Source organism: Ictidomys tridecemlineatus, chromosome 8, assembly GCF_052094955.1.
Source record: "Ictidomys tridecemlineatus isolate mIctTri1 chromosome 8, mIctTri1.hap1, whole genome shotgun sequence".
Lineage (NCBI taxonomy): Eukaryota > Metazoa > Chordata > Mammalia > Rodentia > Sciuridae > Ictidomys > Ictidomys tridecemlineatus.
In genome coordinates, this window is record NC_135484.1 from 102,300,026 (window position 1) to 102,325,230 (window position 25,205).

General features: G+C 34.2%; 2 protein-coding genes across 4 annotated transcripts in view; both read left to right on the forward strand.

Annotated features, from left to right (window-relative positions):
- The first annotated feature begins 1,838 nt into the window (after window positions 1-1,838).
- LOC101965393 (cysteine-rich secretory protein 3) overlaps window positions 1,839-25,205 on the forward strand; it is an 87,111-nt gene continuing 63,744 nt past the window's right edge. For 2 of the 3 annotated variants that reach the window (XM_005318584.3, XM_078019912.1), the window contains exon 1: window positions 1,839-1,876. The gene's annotated coding sequence lies outside the window, so the exon portion shown is untranslated. The remainder of the gene's footprint in view (window positions 1,877-25,205) is intronic. The other variant, XM_078019911.1, reaches the window with a different exon arrangement.
- Window positions 16,673-18,398, forward strand: LOC101965100 (phosphoglycerate kinase 2). Its single transcript, XM_005318583.3, has one exon. It carries the CDS (start codon window positions 16,872-16,874, stop codon window positions 18,123-18,125), a length of 1,254 nt encoding a protein of 417 aa, XP_005318640.2. The 5' UTR covers window positions 16,673-16,871; the 3' UTR covers window positions 18,126-18,398.

The window sequence follows — 25,205 nt, forward strand, 5'->3', positions numbered from 1 at the left end:
CATATCTCTCACCATGCACAAAACTCAACTCAAAATGGATCAAGAACTTAGGAATAAAAAGTTTCTTCTCAGCAAAAGAAATAATCTGTGAAGTTAATAGAGATCTACATCTTGGGAGAATATCTGTACCCCTCACACATCAGATAGAGCACTAATCTCTAGGGTATATAAAGAACTCAAAAAGCTACACACAAAAAAAAAATATCAATAAATGGGCCAAGAACCTGAACAGACACTTCTCAGAAGATAATATGCAATCAATCAACAAACATATGAAAAATGTTCATCATCACCAGCAATTAGAGAAATGCAAATCTATACCATTTTGATCCATTTCACAGGGAATTTCTCAGTTTAGTTTAATAGGTCAAATAATCTCTTATAAAATTCAAGTGCAATCCTATAGTTTACAAGTGTTAGAAACAGACTTGTACAAATACAGAGAAAAATATGCATGTAAAATAGGAAGAAATTAATATTTTTCAAATTCTTACTACATGGCAGTGCGTTAACACATATCCTCTCATTTTTCACATTAAATAAAATGAGATTATTTCCATTTACATTTACTCATATTTATAGTTAAAAAATAATCTCCCACTATGCATTGATACAGGAATTTAGCTCATGTTCTCCACACCACAAATCTTAAGGTCTTGATGATGTTTTGTACTACTAAGTGGAGAGTAGGCTCTGGGTGCTCCTGTGTCTGGTGTCCATGAAACACATTTTCTCACACAAAGATGGCGTCATAGACTTGAGTTCCAAGGTGATTTTATATAGGTATCTGATTCGCTTGTTCAGAGCTCCCTCTGCACATATATGTAGTGAACAGGTTAGGTATTGACTCAAGACATGGCACAAATGGTTAAAATCTTTTTTTTTTTAATGGTAAATCCATTCCAAGTTCTAAACTGTTCTCTGAAGAATATCTAATTCTTTACCAGAGGATTGGCTATAAATAAATGGTATGGCTTTTGGGTAGGCAGTGGAGTGTTGTTCATTTTTGCCATAATATACCCATGAAACTGCACAAAAATTATTGAATGGAACACCACATAGTGCAATCTTCAAGCTAATGTGAGCGTCCAGAAATGCCTGCCAATGCTATGTATATATTACCTATAATTTACTATGGTCCTCTGTAAAAACAGTATTTAAGATCATGGCATTTTAGAGGTAGAAGGAATCTGATGTTATCAGCTCACTCTCCTTTATTTGTGTGACATGAAAATAAGCCTGACATATCAAAGCCTTCGGTAAAGTAATAGACTCAAATAAAAACCAGTGGTATGTAGAATTTCATGTAGGAGGGCTGAGAAATACAATGTAGCTCTGTTGTCTTTTGCCATTATCTACTGAAAGGCACTATGAGTTTGTATTTACAAAGGTAGAAGATCAAATTATTTTCCAAAATAGGATAAAACAGATTGTTGATGAATGTTTTAGATCTCTGAAAGAAACCATTGGGTTCTCTAGAGTTCAAAAAGTCATACACTTAACTTTACTCTTACAGAAGTAATCCTAAAACATCTTTTAATAATTTTGTTAAGAATTTTCAAAGCATCAAATGAGAAAAATATGAATAAATTATAACAATATATGAGCTCCAAAGAACAAATGTACATTAGTAAATTTTATATCAAATTATTTTTAATAGCCATGTGGAAAATCACTATAAAATGTCAATACTTCAGTTAGACAACCAGCACAGAAATTTGAGACTATTGGTGTTACAAGTTCTGCTACAGGCCTCATTGACCAAGATTTATGTGCACAGCCAGACTTTGTCAAGACAATAAATAGTGCTCTGACTCTCCCACTTTCTTCTTGCAACAGGTGAAGCAAATACATCATCCTGCTATAAGAACAAATGGTAAGTAGTAACTCCTTTACTTCAAGATAAAAATTTTTATGCCAATATATTTATAGCTTACCAGTGGCAAAATAACATAGTTAATAAATTTATCTGTGATTTTCAAAACTATTGATAAATTTTGCTGAGAGTAATTCTCTTAATATATTCTTTTAAAGTAAATATAACATACAAGTGGATCTATTATTTCAGAAGCACTTTTATGTAACATATTATTTAAATGACATATTTCATTCTAAGATTAGGAATTAATTAATTTCCACATATATGACTTTTGGAAACAATTATATTAGAACTATTTTTAATAAAAAAGAAAAACTATGTTTATTTGTGTGCATACTTCCATATCAGCATTTTTACAAATATGAACAGATATAATTAAGCATTAATACAGATATTATTAGAATGAAAAGTTATACTTGCTTATAGATTTAAATTGGTGAAAATAAAATCATAACTGTGATCTTGAGATAAAAAATGCTTTGTTAATTATTATCAACATAAAATATAATTTACTCCATGAAATACATGCAATTCAAAAAGGAAACAAAAAAGACTTTTAGACGTTTTCAATCAAGTCAATCTATTGAGGCAGCAATATTTATGTAAGTATCTAGTGTGGATATTTTATTTCAGGAGACAATTTTCACATAGAACTTTATATTTTGTGGAGAATCACGAGTGATTCTGTAGAATATTAGGATACCCAAAGTTATCTAACGCTAACATAAAAGGAGTTACATATCACCAGAAGGAAGATTTTGCATTCAAGAAATATTTATTAATAATTTGTCCTGTATGGCTTTTAAAGATAAATTTTATAACTTTGACTTATTTTTGAAATTCTGATATAAATCTACTAGATTATGGTATTGATAAAGTATTTTTGAAATTAGTAATTTAATATTTTGTTAGGATGTTTGCATTTTATTTATGCAACAGGTTTAAGTATCATATAATATCATGCATTAGACTACTATGCATTACTGTAATTCATTACCTCAGCCAGGGTGAATTCCTAAGGAAAAAAAGTTCATTGTGCTCATTGTTTGAGAGGTTCAAGGGAATGGTGCAGCTCTTTTCTACACCACATCACAGTGCGACAGCAATGTTAAAAGCCCAGGCTGGAGCTAGCAAAAACATTCTGTAACAGTAAATCAAAGATCCAGGTGAGGACACACTCAGACTTTTATACCAATCCTTACAGGGCACTACCAATTTTGTATCAGAGTCATACTGTTCCTTTTTGTAGGTAATGATCTCAAGTTATCTAAGGACCTCCTATTAGGCTCCAGCACTTAATGGTTACACACTACTTATTCATACTGCCCCCCCCAGGAGTCCAAGATTTCAGTACATGACGTGTGGTGAAGACAGAAATGATCAAACCATATCATCTTCATTATTTTAGCACTCAATTTCAGAGGCATATTCATTTGCTGTCAAAGCTTTACAGGACAGCTTTCTCCAAATGCTCTTTCTTCCTAGGTGAAACTAGAGAAGTGACAAGAAATGGGTATGATTTGGGACTGGTTTCTAAAATAGGATAATGGTAAATAATAACAGGGCCATTTCATTAACAAATGAAAAAATCCTAACAAATTTTCACTCATTATCTTCAAATATACATTAAAAATGTCATGATCAAGAAGAATAATATCAATGAGGTAAAAATAATTTAAAAATTCACCTGTGAAATTAATCATATTAATTGACTAAAGAGACCATAAGACAACACCATGTGAACTCAATCCCCACAGGGAGCTCTAAAATAATAGAAGAGTAGATGGTTAATTTACTAGTAGCAATATATTAAATATCTATAGCAAATAAAATGGTTATTTATAATCACACATCCCTAGAGGTTAAGAGGAACTAAAGGTGTAAGTGTAATAGCACTGGACAGCACTATTACACATTTTATTTTTTTCATCTCTCATATACCAAGGTTTTTATGTTTCCCTGGTGTTATCTTGCTGCTGTATGGCACCAGGACAAGTACTTATTCTGTTGCTGCAGAATTTTGCAGCAAATAACAGGTAAGCAGGTAAGAATAACAGGTAAGAATTCATTTGCTGAATTCTCCTTATTAGTATCTAAGCAAAAATTTCCTGTTTTCTAAAAATGAACTACTGTGGTAAGGTAAGCCTTTATAAATTTTGAAAATAAATGTCTGTCAGTTAATATGCATTGATTTTACATCATTTGAGTGAATAATTCCTTTTCCTTTTGAAGTGACCTCTTCAAACACATTAGTGGTACTAATATCAATGTGATAAAACAGCAATAAGTAACATCTTAATTGAGTCACATACATTAATGTTTCAGAAAGACAAATTTGCTCTTCTCTAGATCTGTGATTTAGTAGGTATAAACTATCAACACTGAAATTGCACATCTTTGAGGAAGTTACTACTCTTAAAAAAGTAAAAGAGAAGGTGGGATGGAAAATGATAGAAAGGAGAGACTCACTAATCTGCATATATGAAAATAAATATTTTAAGGTAAATAAATTTAAAAGAATTTTACTAGGAGATAGCAGAAGAAATGCAAAACTGCGAGACACATAATTAGGGATTGTCAATATGAAAGTGAATGACAGGAAGAGGCAGTCCTAGTACTTTCTGAAACCTTCTGTGTGATGCTACCATATAGAGTTGCAAACATTCCACTTGCACTGCTGTTTACCACAGAACCTAGGGAAGAGGTGTGGCTCAGCTATATATTTTAGTGATAATGACAATGGATTTTTATCATCTATACCACATTTGAAATCCTTACATGTATAGCCACAATTTGTTCAGATTCCTCCTCATCTCTTTCCAGAAAGCACTGGCATGGGTCAGGGTAAAATAAAATGATTCATCCAGCTCACACTGTAGGTACGTGAACACTGGGTTCTCCTAATGACATACGAGAAATCCAGGAGCAGGATTCCTGTCTTACTTGATTACGTTCATCAATATCTAATATACTATCCTGGATAGTGTCTGCAAAACACAAAGTCAGTTAAAAGAAAGAACACTATTCAGTTGCCTTTAAAGAAGAACAAAAATAATCTGGTTCTCTCTTTTGATTTCAAAATCTTTAGGAGGTCTATTGAGGCCCTTGAGGAAGAGTTTTTAATGTCCAAGGGAACTAAGCTAAGACAGGATCCTCTGGAGATATAGAAATCCTCTGCAGTTTCACAATGAACAGGTACAGAAGGAAAAATTCTGAGCCAAAGGAAGAAAAGGAAGGTGAATATGATAATAGGACCTTTCCAAAACACAATACAGATATAGAAAAAGGCTAAATGCATGTGAAAAATGAAAGGAAAATACAATATATCAATCTGGAAAATTGAGTGTAATAAAATCTTCACTATAAAGACTTAAAATGCCCCTACCAGGAGTAAGATCAGTATCTTTTTAGTTTACCTGTGAGTTTCTTTGAGAAGAGGAACATAGAGATATTCTTGAGGGGTGTAGTTATTATCAGGTTTAAGGATCAACATGGTCAAAGGCACAAGGAGCACGTGACCCAAGGTTGGTGAAGATGTAAGTAAGCAGATTAGAGTTATGGAAAAAGATTATTTGAAGAATTACATCACATATGGGTTCCCCAGATAATGTTAGGAAAATCTGAGATACAGAAATTTTCCTAAGCTATGCATTGGAATCAGTTCCCAAGGAAGGGAGGAGAGGGAAGCGGGGTTAGACAGAAGTAGAGGTGGAGATTTGGAGTGATGCGACTTCAGCTACCTCAAGAGTAGTTCTGAGGCTGGGAGATATTTCACAGTTGTCTTCAGTTGTGTGGAGAGGTCAGAACATTTTAATCCACCCCCCTAGATACAGGAAGAAGGTGCACAAGGAGAGATGACCTGAGGCCAGAAAACTGCCTTTAGCACAGGCAGCCCTGGAGGGCCTGGGAGCTGAGGGATTCCTCCTGACAACACTCCTGGCTGAGGGAGTAAGCAGGCCAAGTAACAAAAACATCAGACTTAATACCAAAACTTGGTGCATATGATGATTTTTATGTTTACATATTTCCTTATTTCTCTCAAAGCCCTTATGAAGGGACCCTATGTCACCATTACTCTAATTGGACAAATAAAGAATTTCAATTCAATATAACCATTTAGAGATGAGCTGTGCAAAACATCATCAACAACCAACAATTTCCCAGAATCTTACCACTTAGAGTGCTCTTTCCTTCATGACCCTATAACAGTAGGTGTCTTGGAAGAAGGGGCTGAGGATTTCCTGGAGAGAAAGGGGGACTCCAGGACCAACGGGTGGGGTTCTTGGATTACATGAAGGAAAAGAATTTCAGTATATGCCAGTCAGAATACAGAAAGAAGTTTCTTTAGGAAAGTAGATATATTTATTCAAGAGAGGATACAGGCCACCTCAAAAAGGGTATGAAAAGGTATGTAAGAATGATATCAGTCCAATAATCTCAAACCAAGTATGGTGATCTGGTCAATCTCTAGACACTGTGACTGATCAGGGTTTATTATCTAATCAGTAGAGAGTGCTGTTTAATCAATAGATAGCATCTAAACTATTGATTCCTCAAGATAATGTATTTCTCTTTGCTTTATCTATTTATTGGGTATTTAATTAAGAGTACTCAGGTAGGTTTACAGATATTCTAGCAATTTGGAAGTAATAGGTTTGTAAGAGAAATTGCCTTAATGAAATTACCAGTCTGAAAAAAATATTCAGAACTTTAGAATTAAAAATCTCCTTCCCTTGTCCTTCTTTTCTCCTCTCTACCTATTTCTTATTTCTTCTCTCTTATCCCTATCCTACTATGCCAAAATTAAGTTGTGATCAGTATGGGATTAGGTACTTCAGACATCTATAAATGTCTCCTTGTGACATTGAACATACATCTCAACTCACGCAAAATAATTTTTCTCTATGTTTTTCCTTCTTATCTTCAAAAGTTTCATCTTATTGTCCTCTTTCTCTGTTTCTCCTATAATCTAAAATATAAACAAAGTCAACATTTCCACATTATTAGTGAAATCTCAATAGTATATAAGACCTTAAACTATAAAACATTGTAGGAAGACCTGAATAATTTCTACTTTCTACAGAAATATGCTATCAGTCTTCAGATTCCCACATGGATCTCTTTCCTCCTCATTACAGTTACTATATGGATAAAATTTCTTCATTAAAACACCCTCCAGCTAACAGTGTTCCCTGTTATTTCAGTAAGGCACATAATAAGATTTTTTCATAATAGAGTAGGTTTAAAATTCAAAATGAATAGCCTAAGAAAGTGTTATTTGAGCTCTCCAAATGTTAGGAGTTTTGCTTTATATTTGAAGGGCAACAAAAATAGGATAGACTTGATAATTTCTATCAACTATTTATCAACATTTATAAATATTTAAAGTAATCTACAACTTTTTTGTCAAGGCAAAAAATTAATTAAATGCTTTCATTTTATTTGGAAACTCAGTCCCTGAGAAAGTACAATATAGTTACTCAGATGTGAATATTGATGTACTGAGGTTCTTTCCCAATAATACACTAACTAGGAATGAGACCAGCAGGTGGTCATTTAATACCTTTGTCCTTCTATGCCTTCTGATACAAGGGTAGCATGATGCCCAAACTGTTAGTTTTATTGCACTAAAGTGCAATAAAATAACAGGTTAAATAGATTTCACAAAGTCAGAAACACATTCAACTATTAATTTTATTTTTGCAAAATTTAATGGTATTAATTTATTTTTAAAAACATTTTAACTTATTCTAATTTGTCATATATGACAGCAGAATGCAATTCAATTCATACCACATAAATAGAATTTTCAATTTTTCATGTCTCTGGTTGTACACAAAGTAGAGTCACACTATTCATGTTTTCATACATGTACTTAGGTTAATGATATCTGTCTTATATCACTGTCTTTCCTACCACCATGCCCACTTCCTAACTCTCCCTCCCCTTTGCCCTATCTAAAGTTCCTCTATTCCTCCCATGCTCCCCACCTCTCCCCATCCCCATTATGAATCAGCATCCTTAAATCAGAGAGAACACTTGGCATTTGGTTTTTTGGAATAGGCTTACTTCCCTTAGCATTATATTTTCCAACTTCATCCATTTATCTTCAAATGCCATAATTTTATTATCTTTTAATTCTGAGTTATATTCTATTGTGTATATATCCCACATTTTCTTTATCCATTCATCTACTGAAGGATATCTAGGTTGGATCCACAATTTAGCTATTGTGAATTGTGCTGCTGTAAACATTGATAGGGCTACATCAGCGTAGTATGCTGTTTTTAAGTCTTTTGGGTATAAACCAAGGAGTGGGATAACTAGGTCAAATGGTGATTCCATTCTCTGTTTTCCAAGTAATCTCCATACTGCTTTCCAAATTGGCTGCACCAATTTGCAGTACTGTTGGGCATGCAAATCAAGTCAAGATGACACCTGGCACTTTGCCAGGAGGAGTGGTTTGTGAAGTAATGCCATCGAGCCATTAAGATTATGAGGATTCCTTAATGACTGCCTGCTATATCTAGATGATATTAATTAAGTTAAGCTGTGTGTAATTAGTTGGGTATATGTACCTCTGCTGTCCTGCAGAGAAGCGGCTCCTGCTACCTTGGGTACCCGCTACTTTGAGTTCTCAGTTCTCAGTTCCCGCTGAGTTCACTTGAAATAAAGTAGTTCCTGCTTCAACCTTCAAGTTGCTTGTCATCTCTCGGTTATTTTGCCCAGCCTGACTACGGCACAGTACCACCAGCATTGTATAAGTGTGTCTTTTCCCCCACATCCTTGCCAACACTTATTGTTGTTTGTATTCTTAATAGCTGCCATTCTGACTGGAGTGAGATGGTATCTTAGAGTAGTTTTGCTTTGCATTTCTCTAATTGCTAGAGATGTTGAATTATTTTTCATATATTTGTTGATTGATTGTATATCATTCAAGAGGTGTTTGTTCAGTTCCTTGGTCCATTTATTTATTGGGTTATTTGTTTTATTGGTGTTAAGATTTTTGAGTACTGTATATATCCTAGAGAGTAGTGCTCTGACTGATTTGTATGTGGTAAAAATTTGCTCTCATTCTGTAGGCTCTCTATTCACTTCAGTGATTGTTTCTTTTGCTTAGAGGAAGCTTTTGTGTTTTAATTTATCCTATTTATTGATTCTTGATTTTAATTCTTGTACCATATAAGTCTTATTAAGGAAGTTGGGGCCTAATTCAACATGTTGGATATTTAGGCCCACTTTGTTTTCTATTAGGTGAAGGGTCTCTGGTTTAGTCTCTAGGTCCTTGATCCATTTTGATTGAATTTTCAGCATGGTGAGAGATAGGGTTTAACTTCATTTTGTTGCATATGGATTTACGTTTTCCCAGTACTATTTGTTGAAGAGGCTATTTTTTCTCCAAAACATGTTTTTGGCATCTTTGTCTAATATAAGATAACTGTAATTATGTGGGTCTGTCTCTGGGTCCTCTATTTTGTACCATTGGTCTACAAGTCTATTTTGGTGCCATATCATGTCATTTTTGTTACTATTGCTCTGTAGTATAGTTTAAGGTTTATCCCAGGAATGCAAGACTGGTTCAACATAGGGAAATCAATAATGTAATTCATCAGTTCAATAGATTTAATGATAAGAATCATTATTATCTCAATAGATGCAGAAAAAGCATTTGACAAAATACATCCCTTCATGTTCAAAACACTAGAAAGACTAGAGATAGTAGGAATATATCTCAACATCATAAAAAGCTGTCTATGTTAAGCCCCAGGCCAACATCATTCTAAATGGAGAAAAATTGAAAACATTCCCTCTAAAAACTGTAATGAGACAAAGATATCCTCTTTCACCACTTCTATTCAACATCATCCTTGAAACTCTAGGCAGTGCAATTAGACCAAAGAAAGAAATTAAAGGGACACAATAGGTAAAGAAGAACTCAAACTATCATTATTTGCCAATATCATGATTATATATCTAGGAGATCCAAAAAATTCCACCAGAAAACTTCTAGAACTAATAAATGAATTTAGTAAAGTAGCAAGATGTAAAATCAACAGCCATTAATCAAACACATTCCTATGCATCAGAGATGAATCCACTGAAAGAGAAATTGTGAAAACTAAACCATTCACCATAGCTTAAAAAATACTTAAGAATCAATCTAACAAAAGATATGAAAGACCTGTACAGAGTAACTACAGAAAACTAAAGAAAGCAACTGAAGAAAACCTCAGAAAAAGGAAAGATCTCTCAATCTCCTGGATAGGCAGAATTAATATTATCAATATGCCATATTACCAAAAGTGATATACAGATTTAATGCAATTATTATTAAAATCCCAATGACACTTGATTTAATATACTACCAGAGATATGAAAAATGTACTCTATATGTGTAATGCATTCTGCTATAATATGGAGAGAGAGAGAGGGGGGGGGGAAGAGAGAGAGAGAGACCTGAGGATATCAGCATATCAAAATTTTAATTGTGCCTGTATATATATTTGCATGAGCAAATAAGTATAATGTAGAAATTCCATGTCATTTACTTAGATCATATGCTCTTGAAGGATGTCAGCCTATAGATACTGGTTTGTAATTTGTAATATTTTTTTTCAACCAAAACTCTTTTTTTTCCAAATAAAATCTAATGTAGAAGAGTTTTTTAAAAATCCCAATGATATTCTTCAGAGAAATAGAAAAAGTAGTAATGAAATTTATTTGATAGAATAAGAGACCCAGAATAACTAAAGCAATCCTTAGCAAGAAAATTGAAGCAGGAGGCATCACAATACCAAACCTTAAACTATATTACAGAGCTATAGTAACAAAAGGGTACAGTATTGGCACCAAAATAGGCTTGTAGACCAATAGTACAGAGCAGAGGACTCAGAGACAAACCCACATAAATATGATTATGTCATACTAGACAAAGGTGGCAAAAACATTCATTGGAGAAAAGATTGCCTCTTCAACTTATGGTGCTGGGAAAACTAGAAATCCATATGTTGCAAATGAAATTAAACCTCTCTCACCCTGCACAAAAATCAACTCAAAGTGGATCAAAGACTTAGGCACTAGAACAGAGACACTGCACCTAATAAAAGTAAACAATAGGCCCAAATCTTCATCATGTTGGCCTAGGATCTGACTTTCTTAACAAGACTCCTAAAGTGCAAGAAGTAAAATCAGGAATCAATAAGTTGGATGAATTCAAATTAAATAGCTTTCTTCTCAGAAAAATAAACAATCAATACTGTAAGAAGCAAGCCTACAAATTGGGAGAAAATCTTTATGACATACACCTTCGATTAACCATTCATCTCTAGGATATGTAAAGAACTCAAAAAAGTAACATCAAAAAAACACATAACCCAATTAATAAATGGGCTAAGAAACTGGACACTTCACAGAAGAAGAAATACCATTAATCAACAAATATATGAAAAAGTGTTCAACATTTCTAGCAATTAGAGAAATGCAAATTAATACTACTCTAAGATTTCATCTTACTCCTGTTAGAATGGCAATTATCAAGAATACAGGCAACAATAAATGTTGTCCAGGATGTGAGGAAAATGGTACACTCATACACCATTTGTGGCACTATATGTTGGTGCAACCACTATGAAAAGCAGTATGGATATTACTTAGAAAACTTGGAATGAAACCACTATTTGACCCAGCTATCCCACTCTTTGGTTTATACCCAAAGGACTTAAAATCAGCATACTATAGTAATACAGCTATGTTAATGTTTACAGGAGCTCAATTCACAATAGCTAGACTATGGAACCAACCTAGGTGTCCCTCAATATATGAATGGATAAAGAAAATGTGGTATATCTATTAAATGGAATATTACTCAGCCTTAAAGAAGAGTGAATTTATGCCATTTGCCAGTAAACAGATGGAATTGGAGTATATCATGCTAAGTGAAATAAGCCAATCCTGAAAACCAAAGGCCAAATGATTTCTCTAATATGCAGATGATAATTCACTATAAGGCAAGGACCACTGAAGAAGAATAGCATTACCTCAAGTTAGGTAGAAGGAAGTGAAGGGAGAGAAGGGGAAGGGGATGCAGGGATAAGAAAGAGTAGAATGAAACAGACATTATTACTCTATGTATATATGTGACTGCATGACCAATATGATTCCACAACATGTACACTCAGAAAAATGAGAAATTGTATCCCATCTTGTATGATATATCAAAATGCACAAATGCATTCTATTGTCATGTATAACTAAGTAAAACAAATAAAATTTTAAGGAAAACTATATTACATCTATCAAAACTGAAATTTACCATTGATAAATTGCTACTGACAAAACTATATTTTGAATTCCATCAGTTTTTCTAATGTCTTTTTTTCATTTTCAAAATTCAAATGAAAAATACCATATTGCCCCTAGTCATCATATCTTCTTAGTTTCCTTTGATTGTGATTACCATCTTAATATTTTCTTGATTTTCATAATCTTGACTATTTCAAAACTTACTAGTCAGGCATTTTGTAGAATGTCTCCATTTTCATTTGTCTTGCTTTCTCTGGATTAAACTGGAATTACATGTTTAAAGAAAAATATCATGGAGATAAGGCCTCATATCAAGCTATTCATAATATCGGCATGATATGGTGATGATGACATTAATCATTTAGTTGTGGTTATGTCTGCTCAATGTCTGAATTGTCAAGGTGCTATCATTCATCTTTCCAGTCTGTATCCTCTAGGTACAAGTCACTGATTCCAGTCTATTTTTTAAACAGTGGATTAACTAAATTACATTTCCAAGAGTATCTACACATAGTTTTTTTTAAAATTCTTCCATAGAGAAGATTTGTCACATCTACCCAACTTGTTTTTTCATTAATTAATACCTATGTATATATTGGTTAATAATCCAATACTACTTATTGTTTTGTTCAAGTTATACAAAATTATTTAATTACTTCTTTGTTTGGGGGCTTCAAATAATAACTTAGATTCATCTTGTATTTCCCTTTCTCCAATCTCCCAATCAGCCACTTACCCATGACTCTGATTCCTTTCATTTGAGATAGTTATTTATAAACAAAAGTCTGCACACAGGCTGTTTTTTTTTTTTTTTTTTTTTTTTGTTTTGTTTTGCTCCAGGAATCTCACTGCTTCTATGCTTTCTTATAGATAGAAGTGGGAAATAGTTTTATGCATACAAGTCATTTTTGGTTGGTAGAATAAAGGCCAACAGAGACGTTCATGCCCTGTCTTCAGATTTTATGAATATGTTATGTAACCTGGCAAAAGTGATTTTGTAGATAAGTTACAGAATTTAAGATACAGATTTTATTCTTTTTCATCTAGTTGAGATAAACTTCATCCAAATGAGTTTTTAGCAGGCTGAAAGCTGAACTCGGATCAAGCACAAATAAAAGTCAAAGACATTCCAAACTTAAGAAGGGTTCAGGGCACCATTGCCGCTTCTGAGATATAAGCACCATGTGCAGGAATTTGATGAGACTTTAAGAACTTGACAGAAAGCAAAGAAACTAGAACCTTTGTCCAATAATGTAGGAAACTAGTTTTTGCCAAAGCCCAAATGAGCCTTTAAGTAAATTCTTCCTAGAACCTCCCAATGCAATCCAGCAAACAAAACTCTGAATTCATATTTGTAAAACAAAGAGCAGAGAAACCAGTCACACAACCTCCACTGCTGACACAAAACGGTTTAGGAACAAAACTATGCTAAGTAGCTAAATTTGTAATAATTTGCTACAAGAGCAATAGAAAACTAACACATGTGAACACTTGCAGGCCTACAATTATTTCTAAAAAATAGTATGTGTGTATGTATATCAAGCTCAACATGAGGAATACTGATATCCCCATCTCTAATGCTTGTATCCCAGAGTTGTAGCTTGTTTTCCCCTTGCTTATTTATAATTTTTTTCTGACAGTGATGAACTTAACTTCCATTGTCTATCATTACTTATTTTATTTATCTTCAGTATGAACATAACTTCAGAACTGTTAATCTATATTCCTATGATAAACAATGTCTTTATATGAAAATTTAAATTTTGTACAGTTCTATTGTCTTTATCCTTAGAAACTGGATTTTTTTTTACTAAAGTCATCTTATTGTCTCCATATTACCTCCAGTGACATGTGTTGCATGTCATTATATAATTACACTCAATTTGAACAGTCTGAGTCCCATTCAATACTGAGACTCCCAAACTTCTTTGTTCACTTTTCAAAATTTGCATTCACTAAGATCACTTTTTTTAAAATGTATAATTCTATGGACTTTTCACAAGTATTTACAAATACACCATTCCACTATCATATAGAATAGTTATATCACACTAAAAATTCAGTGGTGTGTCTCCATCATACTTGATAACTACATCTCACAATAGGAATTACTGATATCTTTTCCACTTTTCTATGTTTGTTTTCAAATATTTTGTGAGTTAAATCACATGAAATGTCTGTACTTTTGTGTCTGTTATCTTTGGTTTCCAAAGTTCATTTAAATTTCATACAGGATTTTTATGTATAAATAGCCTTTTCTATTTGATTATAAATATTTATCTGTATGGATATATAATAGTTTATCCACATACCAGTTGAAAAATGTCATTTCATAATTATTAACAAAGCTCCCCTAAACATTTATATATAATAATTTTGAAAGAAAATGTGTTTTTTATATACTTGGATAAACATCTAGGAATAGTAATGATAACTCAGGTGGTAGACCTATGTTCTTATTTATAAAAAACTACCAAGATATTTCCCATAGTGAATGTAGCATATTTCATCCCCCATAGCAGTAACTAATAGTTTTTATTGTTATGTGAATGTATTCAATAGTAATTTTATTGTTGGATGTTTTATTTATACATTTTATAATAAGATCATAATGATATCATTATAGTAAATACCTGGGAATGGAATTGCTGGGTCAAAAGGTATCATGGTGTTTAATAATTTAAAGAAATGCCAAACTGTTTCCTAATGTGGTTGCATTAGTTCACATTCTTACTTTTAATATGTAAGGATTTCAAATTTTCTACACAGCTGTCAACATTTCTTTTTTTTAAATTACAGCCATCCATCCTATTGATGGTGCCTCAAATATATTTCTGTCAGAAACCTCATGCTATGTAGCAAAAAGTTGAATGAAAAAATTGCAAAACAAATTTTCATTACAAAACCAATCAGGTATAAATATCTGAATTTTTAAAATGCACTCATTTTCATTTGTAATAGATATTTGTATCTTCAAGTAAACCATATCTATTTTCAGCTCATTTTTCTCCTCTTACACTTACAAAAATCAAATCTTTCATTATATGTATAAATATTGAACGATTTTTCATTACACTTAAATTTTGTAATGATTGTCCAAACATTATTACCTTGAGGTAAAAAGTCATCACTTTATTAATAGCTTGATTTGATCATTCTGCAATGTACACAGGTGTCAAAATATCACATTGTGTTCCATAAATACATTAAAGAAAAATAATTTTAAAATGCCACTTTTTTCTTTTATTTTCATGAATTATTAATGTTTTTCCAGTTCCCTTTGGAGAGGTCAATTATCTTGAATACACTTTTCAAATCAATTTTTATAGCAGTTATTATCCCTCCTTAATCTATTTCTGCCTCTGTGCTGTCTTCTAATTTGCCTTAACAATGAAATGAATTTTAATCCTTCTCTTGTATTTTTATTTTCCTTGAAGTAATTTGTAGTCTCTTGTGGATCCCTTGCACATTATATTAATTAATACTCATCACATTTATTTTGTCTTTGTGTTTTCCTGAATCTACTTAACAGAAAAAAACTTTCAAAATCACTAATAAACTTAATTTATTTATTTGTTTATCATTTCCTTCACTCAACAAAAATATGTTAAATTCCTCATACATTTGGGACTATATATAACAATGGACAACACACACACACACACACACATACACACACACAGAGAGAAACAAACAATCACCCCCCTCAGCTATATGACAAATAAAAACAAAAGTCAAGAGAAGGTAATTCTTATGAAGAAAATTAATAAAAACGAGAAGCAAATTATGAGAAGCCAATTATTAGAATGTTGGGGTTGTGTAAGTTCTGTAAAGAAGTGAGAACAAAAATAAATAAAAAAGGAATGAGGAATTAACCAAGAGAGATACCTGGAAATCATCCAGGTAAAAGAAAAGAAGAACAGATTTTGTGTTTTTTATATTCACCCACTCTTGGCATTTAGGTTGCTTTTTACTTTTTTTTTTCTTGTTTTGTTTTTCATTTTAGAGTATTGAATATGACTTCTACAAATTATCTTAATGTGAAAATATATATTAAACAAATTCCTAGGAAAATTATTTTTAGACTCGGGTATATGTAAATATACAAATTTATGTAATACCAAAAAAATTCCATTTATTTCATTATTTTTCACTTCAAACAAAAATGCACACACTATAAATAGCTTTATATCAGCCACAGAACTTAAAATTGTAGCAGTTTTAATTTTTGTACTTCAAATATGAGTAAATTATCTTCACTTTGGAAACTTGTTATGGCATTAACTTAATTTATCACCATTTTAGAGAGCTATTCAATGAATTATGAACACTAATTGGACATCGCAGTGTCTACTTTTCAGATTTATCACACCATTCTTACTTTGATGCTTCCTTATTTCCCAACTTGCCCCAAATCAGGCACCATCACTACTTTGGGCCTTCTGCCTGACAGTTTGAAGGAACACCTGGCAACACATTCCAAACGCAGATTGGCAGGACTCTGGACCAATGGGCAGGCCGCATTGCCTTCCCCTGGCCCACAGCTGCCACGTGGGAGACTCAGGAACCAGGAAGGGGCGGGCCGAGGGGAGACGTTAGGCAGCCCCACCAACAAGCCTCCCAGCGGCCCACCTAAGACCATCCTTCAGCTCCCACATCCAGGTGTCCACTAGCCCTTCCTACTGCCAGGATGTCCCTTTCTAAGAAGCTGACTTTGGACAAACTGGATGTCAAAGGCAAGCGCGTCATCATGAGAGTGGACTTCAACGTCCCCATGAAGAAGAACCAGATTACCAACAACCAGAGAATCAAGGCCGCCATGCCCAGCATCACGTTCTGCCTGGACAATGGAGCCCAGTCGGTGGTGCTGATGAGCCACCTGGGCCGGCCCGATGGCGTCCCCATGCCCGAGAAGTACTCCCTGGAGCCTGTCGCTGGCGAGCTGAAAGCCTTGCTGGGCAGGGACGTGACATTCCTCAAGGACTGTGTGGGCCCAGAAGTGGAGAAGGCCTGCGCCAGCCCCGAAGCCGGCTCAGTGATCCTGCTGGAGAACCTGCGCTTTCACCTGGAGGAGGAAGGCAAGGGCCAGGATGCCTCTGGGAACAAGGTGAAGGCGGAGCCCGAGAAGGTGGAAGCCTTTCGCCAGTCCCTGTCCAAGCTAGGGGACGTGTATGTCAATGATGCTTTTGGCACTGCACACAGGGCTCACAGCTCCATGGTGGGAGTGAATCTGCCCCAGAAGGCAGCCGGGTTCCTCATGAAGAAGGAGCTGGAGTACTTTGCCAAAGCCTTGGAAAACCCAGAGAGACCCTTTCTGGCTATCCTGGGTGGAGCCAAAGTGGCAGACAAGATCCAGCTCATCAAAAACATGCTGGACAAGGTCAACCAGATGATCATCGGGGGCGGGATGGCCTTTACCTTCCTAAAGGTACTCCACAACATGGAGATTGGTGCCTCCCTCTTCGACGAAGAGGGAGCCAAGATTGTCAAGGAGATCATGGCCAAAGCAGAAAAGAACGGTGTGAAGATTACCTTTCCCGTGGACTTTATCACGGCTGACAAGTTCGATGAGCATGCCAACACTGGAAATGCCACCATAGAATCTGGCATCCCCGAGGGCTGGATGGGTTTGGACTGTGGCCCTGAGAGCATTAAAAAGAATGCTCAAGTTGTGTCTCAAGCCAAGCTCATCGTTTGGAATGGTCCTTTGGGAGTCTTTGAATGGGAAGCCTTTGCCAAGGGAACCAAGGCCCTCATGGATGAAATCGTGAAAGCCACCTCCCAGGGTAGTGTCACCATTATAGGGGGCGGGGACACTGCTACTTGCTGTGCCAAATGGAACACTGAAGACAAAGTCAGCCATGTGAGCACTGGAGGGGGTGCCAGTCTGGAGCTCCTGGAAGGTAAAAGCCTCCCAGGAGTAGAGGCCCTCAGCAATGTGTAACTGACAGAGTCTCCTCCTCCTGTTTTCTGTCCTCAGCCTTTAGGTTAACTCAGTGCTCTAACAGCTCAGCTTGACTTTGGTTAAAAACTACCAGATATCAAGACCCAGGAATTGGGCAGGCAGTGTGTTATCCACTTCTCCTTACATCAGTGAAAGCACTTGTTCACTTTAGCTCTGTCATGCCTTTGCCTACCCTCTTCAAGATTTCCTTTGGACCTTTGAACTTCACTGCTGTGTCTCAGAGGGAGGATGTATTCTTAAGGTGCCCATTAAAGTGAGTCAATAAAGCTGAATCTCTCATTTTTTTTATTTTTTAATATTGGGGTATGATGGTGCTTAAGTTGACAAACTATTAAACAATGAATGTACCCAAATAAACAAAAATATTTACATTTAAAAGCTAATAAGTATCGTTAGGGCTCTGCTGAGAGATTTTTCTCCTAAATATGAAAAAATAAAGAATGTTTAAAAACAAGAATTTTAATAATAAAAAATGTATTCGATATTAAGAAATTAGTCTGTAAGAACATACAAATATATATTATAGATGGAGCAACAAATTAAACTCAAATTAGAAATACATTTTTCCTTTAGAGCACATACATGTAATTTAATAATAATCAACTAATCTTAACCAGGATTTTCTTAGATTAATAAAAATATAATTCTTCTTATATGAAAAATAAAACAACTCATACTAGAAAATAAAAAATAACAAATATGGAAGAAACTAAAATATTTAATAAAGTATATTTCCCCAATTCTGTAAAAAAAAAAGAAAAAAAATGTTTCTAGAGTGCACTGTTAGCAAGAAAGATTAAAAAAATGCAATCACATTTTTCAGTTTTAATTTCCTGTGTTCATAACATGAAATCAATTTTATCTATTCATTATCTTGAATAACTTTTATATAACTCTTAATACACATGAGTTACCATACTGGAATTTAAGAGAATATTAGTAATGTGATGGTCACCTCAAGAAAAAGGTAGGAGTTAAGGTATAACCTTAAAAACAAAAGAAGACAAAAGATTCAGTATTTTTTTATTAATATATTTTTTAGATGTAGCTGACATACTTTTATTTATATGTGGTGCTGAGGATCAAACCTAGGGCCTCACACATACTAGGCAAGTGCTCTACCAATGAGCCACAACCCCAGCCCCAAGTTTCCATATTTTAAATAAGTAAAAAAGTACACTGCTTTCTCACATAAAAGTTGATGGGTAAAATGTAGGCTTTTCTCCATGCAATTAATAAGTGGGTTCCATCTGTCTAAAATGTTAGTCTGAGATATTGCTATATGGTTGATAGTCTGAAAGGTAAAGCTAGTGAGAGGTAATGAGTCTTATTTTAAATACATGACCCAAAAAGTTCAAGAATAATTTTGACTTAATATGTCCACAATTAGTTGTGAGATAAAGCCTATTTGTCAAGGAATGCATGAGATATAATCTCTCCATCTGATATCCAGGACCCAATGAATAAACCATTGAATCTACTACTAACTGGAATAGGATGAGGGAAAATTAGCAGTTTCTGACAGACTGTGTGTGACTCTAACCATCCAAGTATTCATGATATTTTCTACATATAGAAAACAAAACTTGTCCAAGAAGGACAATAAGTTTCTTGCCTAGTCACTACACCCTATTCAAATTTGGATATCTCTGGGTGCTACACCACTCTTTCAGTGGGAGCCAGACATGACTGGAGAGTCAGGCAAGCTAAAAATCACACCTTTTTTCTCATGTCTTTCACTCTCCCCATTGCATATATAACCATTATACAATAGTGGAAAAAAGTGGAAAACTATAGTAAAAATTCAAAACTGATTAAAAACTATTAGTTTATTACAATTTTGAAGTAAGTCATGGTAGGCCAGAATTTCAAAAACAATCTTATCTACCAATGGGAGAATTTCTGTGGCTAGACTGATTCTTTATTCTGGAAGAACAATTAAGAAATTTTCAGTGTTTTTTAACTTCCAGACAGCTTCTGAAGCAGATTTTGAAGAGCTGGGTCACATCAAGCCACTTCACAGGTTTCCTTTCTTCCCTGTGCTGGGACAGTTTCTGGAAACCAAGGATGTCTTCATGTATCACAAAATTAAAAGCCTTTGAAGGGCAGAATAGAGGTTTCTTAACTTTCTCAAAAATCCAGATTTTATGCTGGGGTTGTGGCTTAGTGGTAGAGCACTTGTCTAGCATGTGTGAGGCACTGGCTTTGATTCTCAGCACCACATTAAGTAAATAAATAAATAAAGATATTGTGTCCAAATATAACTAAAAATATTTAAACAAAAAGAAAATTATCAAAAAGAATCCATGTTTCTGGTTTCTTTAATCCACTGCAAAAGAACCTAACTCAAAAATCTCTTTTAGTTATACTTCTGTAGGTACGTCTGACTCTTGCTTTTACTAAATACGCCTCTTTGCTAGGACTACCTTGCACTTCTTTAAGTATGAGAATCTGTGGCCATCTGATAAGCAGGTAGGAGAGCCTGTGATGAACCCAGAGCAGACAGTTTATCTTTAGGTAAGAGCATGTGAACTCACTCACATCATTCAGCTGATAAGGAACCTGGGCAAGGTAGTTTGTGGCTGGGTCTCACCAGGGGCTCCTGCTGACAGATGAGCTGGCTTCAAAAGAGCTGGTTGCAACATTAAGATAAGAAAACAGAGAAGAAATCACACAACACAGAAGTAGTTTTTATGTCAAGTGTGGGACTGCTCTGTGACCTCAAGGGTCCTCTTCCACGCTGGAAGGCCAGAAAGAGAGTGCACTGGGAACCCCTCTGTGTATTAAGAAAAAGAGATTCCATAGAATATTCTACCCAAATAAGACAGGGGATAATGTTTCAAAAGGGGGGTTGCCCAATCGCATTGAGTAATGCTCAAGTTCAGAGCTGCAGCATTTCCTTGGAAAGGCCACTTGCTTTGCACAACATGTGGTGTGCAATGCCAGTCCAATACCCCCTTTACTCAAGGCTGGGGGGGTTGCTTTGCTCATGGGCATAGCGGCTCCCTCGCCACAGCTGGGTGCTCATAGGCCACGTTAAAGCTACTACTAAAAGAAAGGAGAATAAAGATGAATGAATTCAAAATAACATCCAAAAGAAGAACCTATGTACATTTTGCCATTCCCTGGAAGATCCATGGGAAACATGCATTTGTAGATATTTTTACCCTAAAAGAAAGAACAGTTAGGCAAAAGTATTTTTTGAAAGAAAATGAATTAAGAAGAATATAACAAGAGATGGCAAATAAACTAGAAAAAAAGTATTTAAAAAACATTAATTCAGGTGTTGGTAGTACAAAATAGAAAATGGCATTAAAAGGAATAAGAAAAAGCTTTGAGATAAGAATCAGAGACTTGGATTAGAATATTGGAGAAAACCAGAAATGAATTAGAAACATATATGCATATACATATGCATACTGATACTCATATGTTGGTATTGTTTGGATAAGATGTGTCCCTTAAAAGCTCATGAGTGAGACAATGCAAGAATGTTCAGAGGTGTGATGATTAAATTATCAGAGATGTAACCTAATCGGTGGATTGATCAGTTTAAATAGGTTAACTTGGGATAACTGCAGGCAGGTAGGGTGTGACTGGAGGAAGTAGGTTACTATTGGCAAGACTTTGCAGTATATATTGCCCCTGGTGAGTGGAGCTCACTCTCTGCTAAGTGGCTACCATAATAACTGGCTGTTTTCTTCCACCATGCCCTTTCACCATGATGTGCTGCCTCACCTCCAACCCAGTGCTGTAGAGTTTGCCAGCCAAGGACTGAACCTCTGAAACCATAAGCCAAAAAAATTTTCCTCCTCTAAATTGTTCTTGCAAGTTCTTTTGTTCACAGAGATGAAAAACTGACTAATATACATGTCTCTCATATACATACCTGTATGACAAATTCATTTTATATAATATTTTGTGCAGTTTTACATCACAAATTAAAATTCTATATGCATTAAAATATTAAGCTGTTTATTTGCTAAATGAAAATTTCTGAAAACTTAAAATTAAGGTGTTACCATCAGAATGCAGTATCAGTATGGATTTTTTTATTCAAGTTTACATTATGGGGTTTGTTTTACTCCAAGCCTGCTTTTTGCATTATTTAATTCACTTGCTTATATATGGTATTTATTTATTTTCTGTGCATTTTAAACAAAATTATCTCTATTGTTATTTTTATTTCAAACAATATTAGCTAATAAAACTGTCATGAAGTCAATGAAAAAATAAAATTAGGTGCTGTTCTTCATGCTTTTATTCTTCCATTAATGTTACTTGTAAGTAATTTCCAATCTTACAAAGTAAGTAGAAATCTCCTGAATTTTAATTCATGAGATTTCTAAAACAAAATTTATTCATCTTAAAACTTGAAAGATCACATAAAAACAGGTAGGAAAATATTTGGAAAGTGACGAATTGGAGGGTATGTGAACTGATATACAAGATAATGCTTTAGTTGGCCTCTACTTACCTCAGAGTCCAACAGGTTCACTTGGGGTTCCCTCCCTTTTCCATGGTCTGAGAACTTTCCCCAGGCAGTATCAGGGCAACTGTGGGCTCATCTTTGTTCCCTCTTCCTCAGCCATTGCTTTGTTTTGCCCATCTTTTTACTTGTTTCATATGACAGTGTTGATCCAGTCCTGGCTTTGACTCCTTAGTCATGAATTTAGACTCAGAATTATTTCTTTTGATTTTTTTTACAATAACATTATTTTTTAAGACCCAGCGGATCTGGATGTACTGGTTTTTGTACTGGTTTTAAATATTAACACAAAATATTTTTCAATGCACCAGAGTCCCTTAACTAAAAATGGATTATTTGTTTAACATTCTTTATCTTTTAGATCAGTTTTGTGTACATGACCAAATTGTGTAGAAAGTATATATGCCCCTGTCACACCACACACTCTACCTCTCCACTATCAGTGTGCTGCCCCATAGTGCTTTATTTGATTTGTTACAATCATGAACCTACCTTCATACTTCATCAAGCAAAGTCTGCAGTTTACATTGGGATTCTTTCTTGGTGCTGAACATTGTGTAGATTTTGACAAACATATTATGTTGTGAATACAATATTGTAATATAATTCAGAATAATTTCATTGCTTTTATAATCCTCTATGATTTGCCTATTTATTTCTCCCTCCTCCTTAACCTCTGTCAACTACTAGTAAGTCTGTGGTCTCCAAAGTTTTGCCTTTTCCAGAAGGTCATTCAGTTAGAATCATATAGTATGCTAATTTTTCAGATTGGCTTCTTTCACTTACTAATATCCTTTTAATATTCTTCAACATCTTTTCAAACCTTGTTAGCTCAATTCTATTCAGTGCCAAATAATTGTGTATACCACAGTTTATTAAACCATTCACCCTAAAAGGTCCTACATGTCATTTCCAAGTATTGACAATTAAGTACAGACTTATTATAAATGACCACTCACGTTTTTTTTAAATACTTTTTTAGTTGCCAATGGACCTTTATTTTAGTTATTTATATGCGGTGCTGAGAATCAAACCCTGTGCCTCACACATGCTAGGCAAGCACTCTACCACTAAGCCACAACCCCAGCCCATTCATAGGTTTTTTTGTGGACATTTTTAAAAATATTTAGGACACACACACACACACACACACACACACACACACACACACACACCAAGGGCTGTGATTGTTGGATTATACAGTTAGAATATACTAAATTATGTAGGAAATGGCCAGAATGTATCCCAAAAAGCAATCCAATTGTATAATTCTACCAGCAGTGAATGAGTGCTCCTGTTGCTCTACATTCTTGCCAATATTTAGTGTTATCAACCTAACAAGCATCTTGTCTCACTTCATTGTTGTGTTAATTTGTAATCCTGTAACAAAGTGTGGCATTGAATATCTTTATATTCTGTTATATTCTGACATTTCTGACTTATAATCTGGATAACTTCTTTACAAATCTTTTGTCCATTTTTTATTGAGTTGTTTATTTTCTAGTCATTGAGTAATAAAAGTTATTCATATAATTTGGATAGCAGTCCTTTAACATCTTTTACAAATATTTCATCCCAGTCTGTGATTTGGCTTCTCGTTCTCCTTTATCTGTCTTTCACAGAAGATTATAAGTTTAATGAAGTCCAACTAATCATTTATTTCTTTCTGATATGGTGCTTTGGTACTGTATCTAAAAATGTTACCTATACAAGGTTATCTAGGATGATCCTGTTATCTCACTGGAGTTTACTAGTCTTGTATTTCACACTTTTAATTAATTTGAATTAATTAATTTCTCTTCTTTCAATTAATTTTGTGTAGAATCTAAGATCTGTGTCTAGATATCCTCCCTCCCTCTCCATGAGGATGTCCACTTGTTTCAGTATCACTTGTTGAAATTGTGTCTTCTTTTCATTATATTACCCTTGATCCTTTTTCAAATATTAGTTGACTATATTCTATGTTTATAATGGCTTCTGTTCACTGTTCCATTGGTATAGTAGTCTATTCTTTTTCTAATATCACACTATTTTTATTCCTATAACTGGGTAGTAAATCTTAAAATTACATAACATCATTATTTTAACTTTGCTCCTTACCTTCAAATAGTTACCATTTTATGTCTTTTGCCTGTCGCCCCCGCCCTCGAACACACACACAAAATAGAATCAGTTTGTCAACATTTAAGACAATAACTTCCTGGGATATTTTATGACATTATATTGAATCTATAGATCATTTTGATAAAAACTGATAACTTTAAAAATATTGAATATTTCTACTCATGAACATAAGGTCTCTACATTTATTCATTTATTTTTAGATGTTTTCAGCAGATTTTACTCATATAGATCTCGCATTTGTTTGTAAGATTTGCTGATATAATGATAATGTGTTTTAAATTTTACATTCCATTTTTTTCTCTATTGCTGACATGTAGGAAATCAATTAGTTTCTATATGCTTGCCATATATACTACAATATAGCTAAATGTCTTAATTTTTTAATATATAAAGTTTCTATCATCTTGTCATTTGTGATAAAGAAAGTTTTATTTTATCTTATAGAA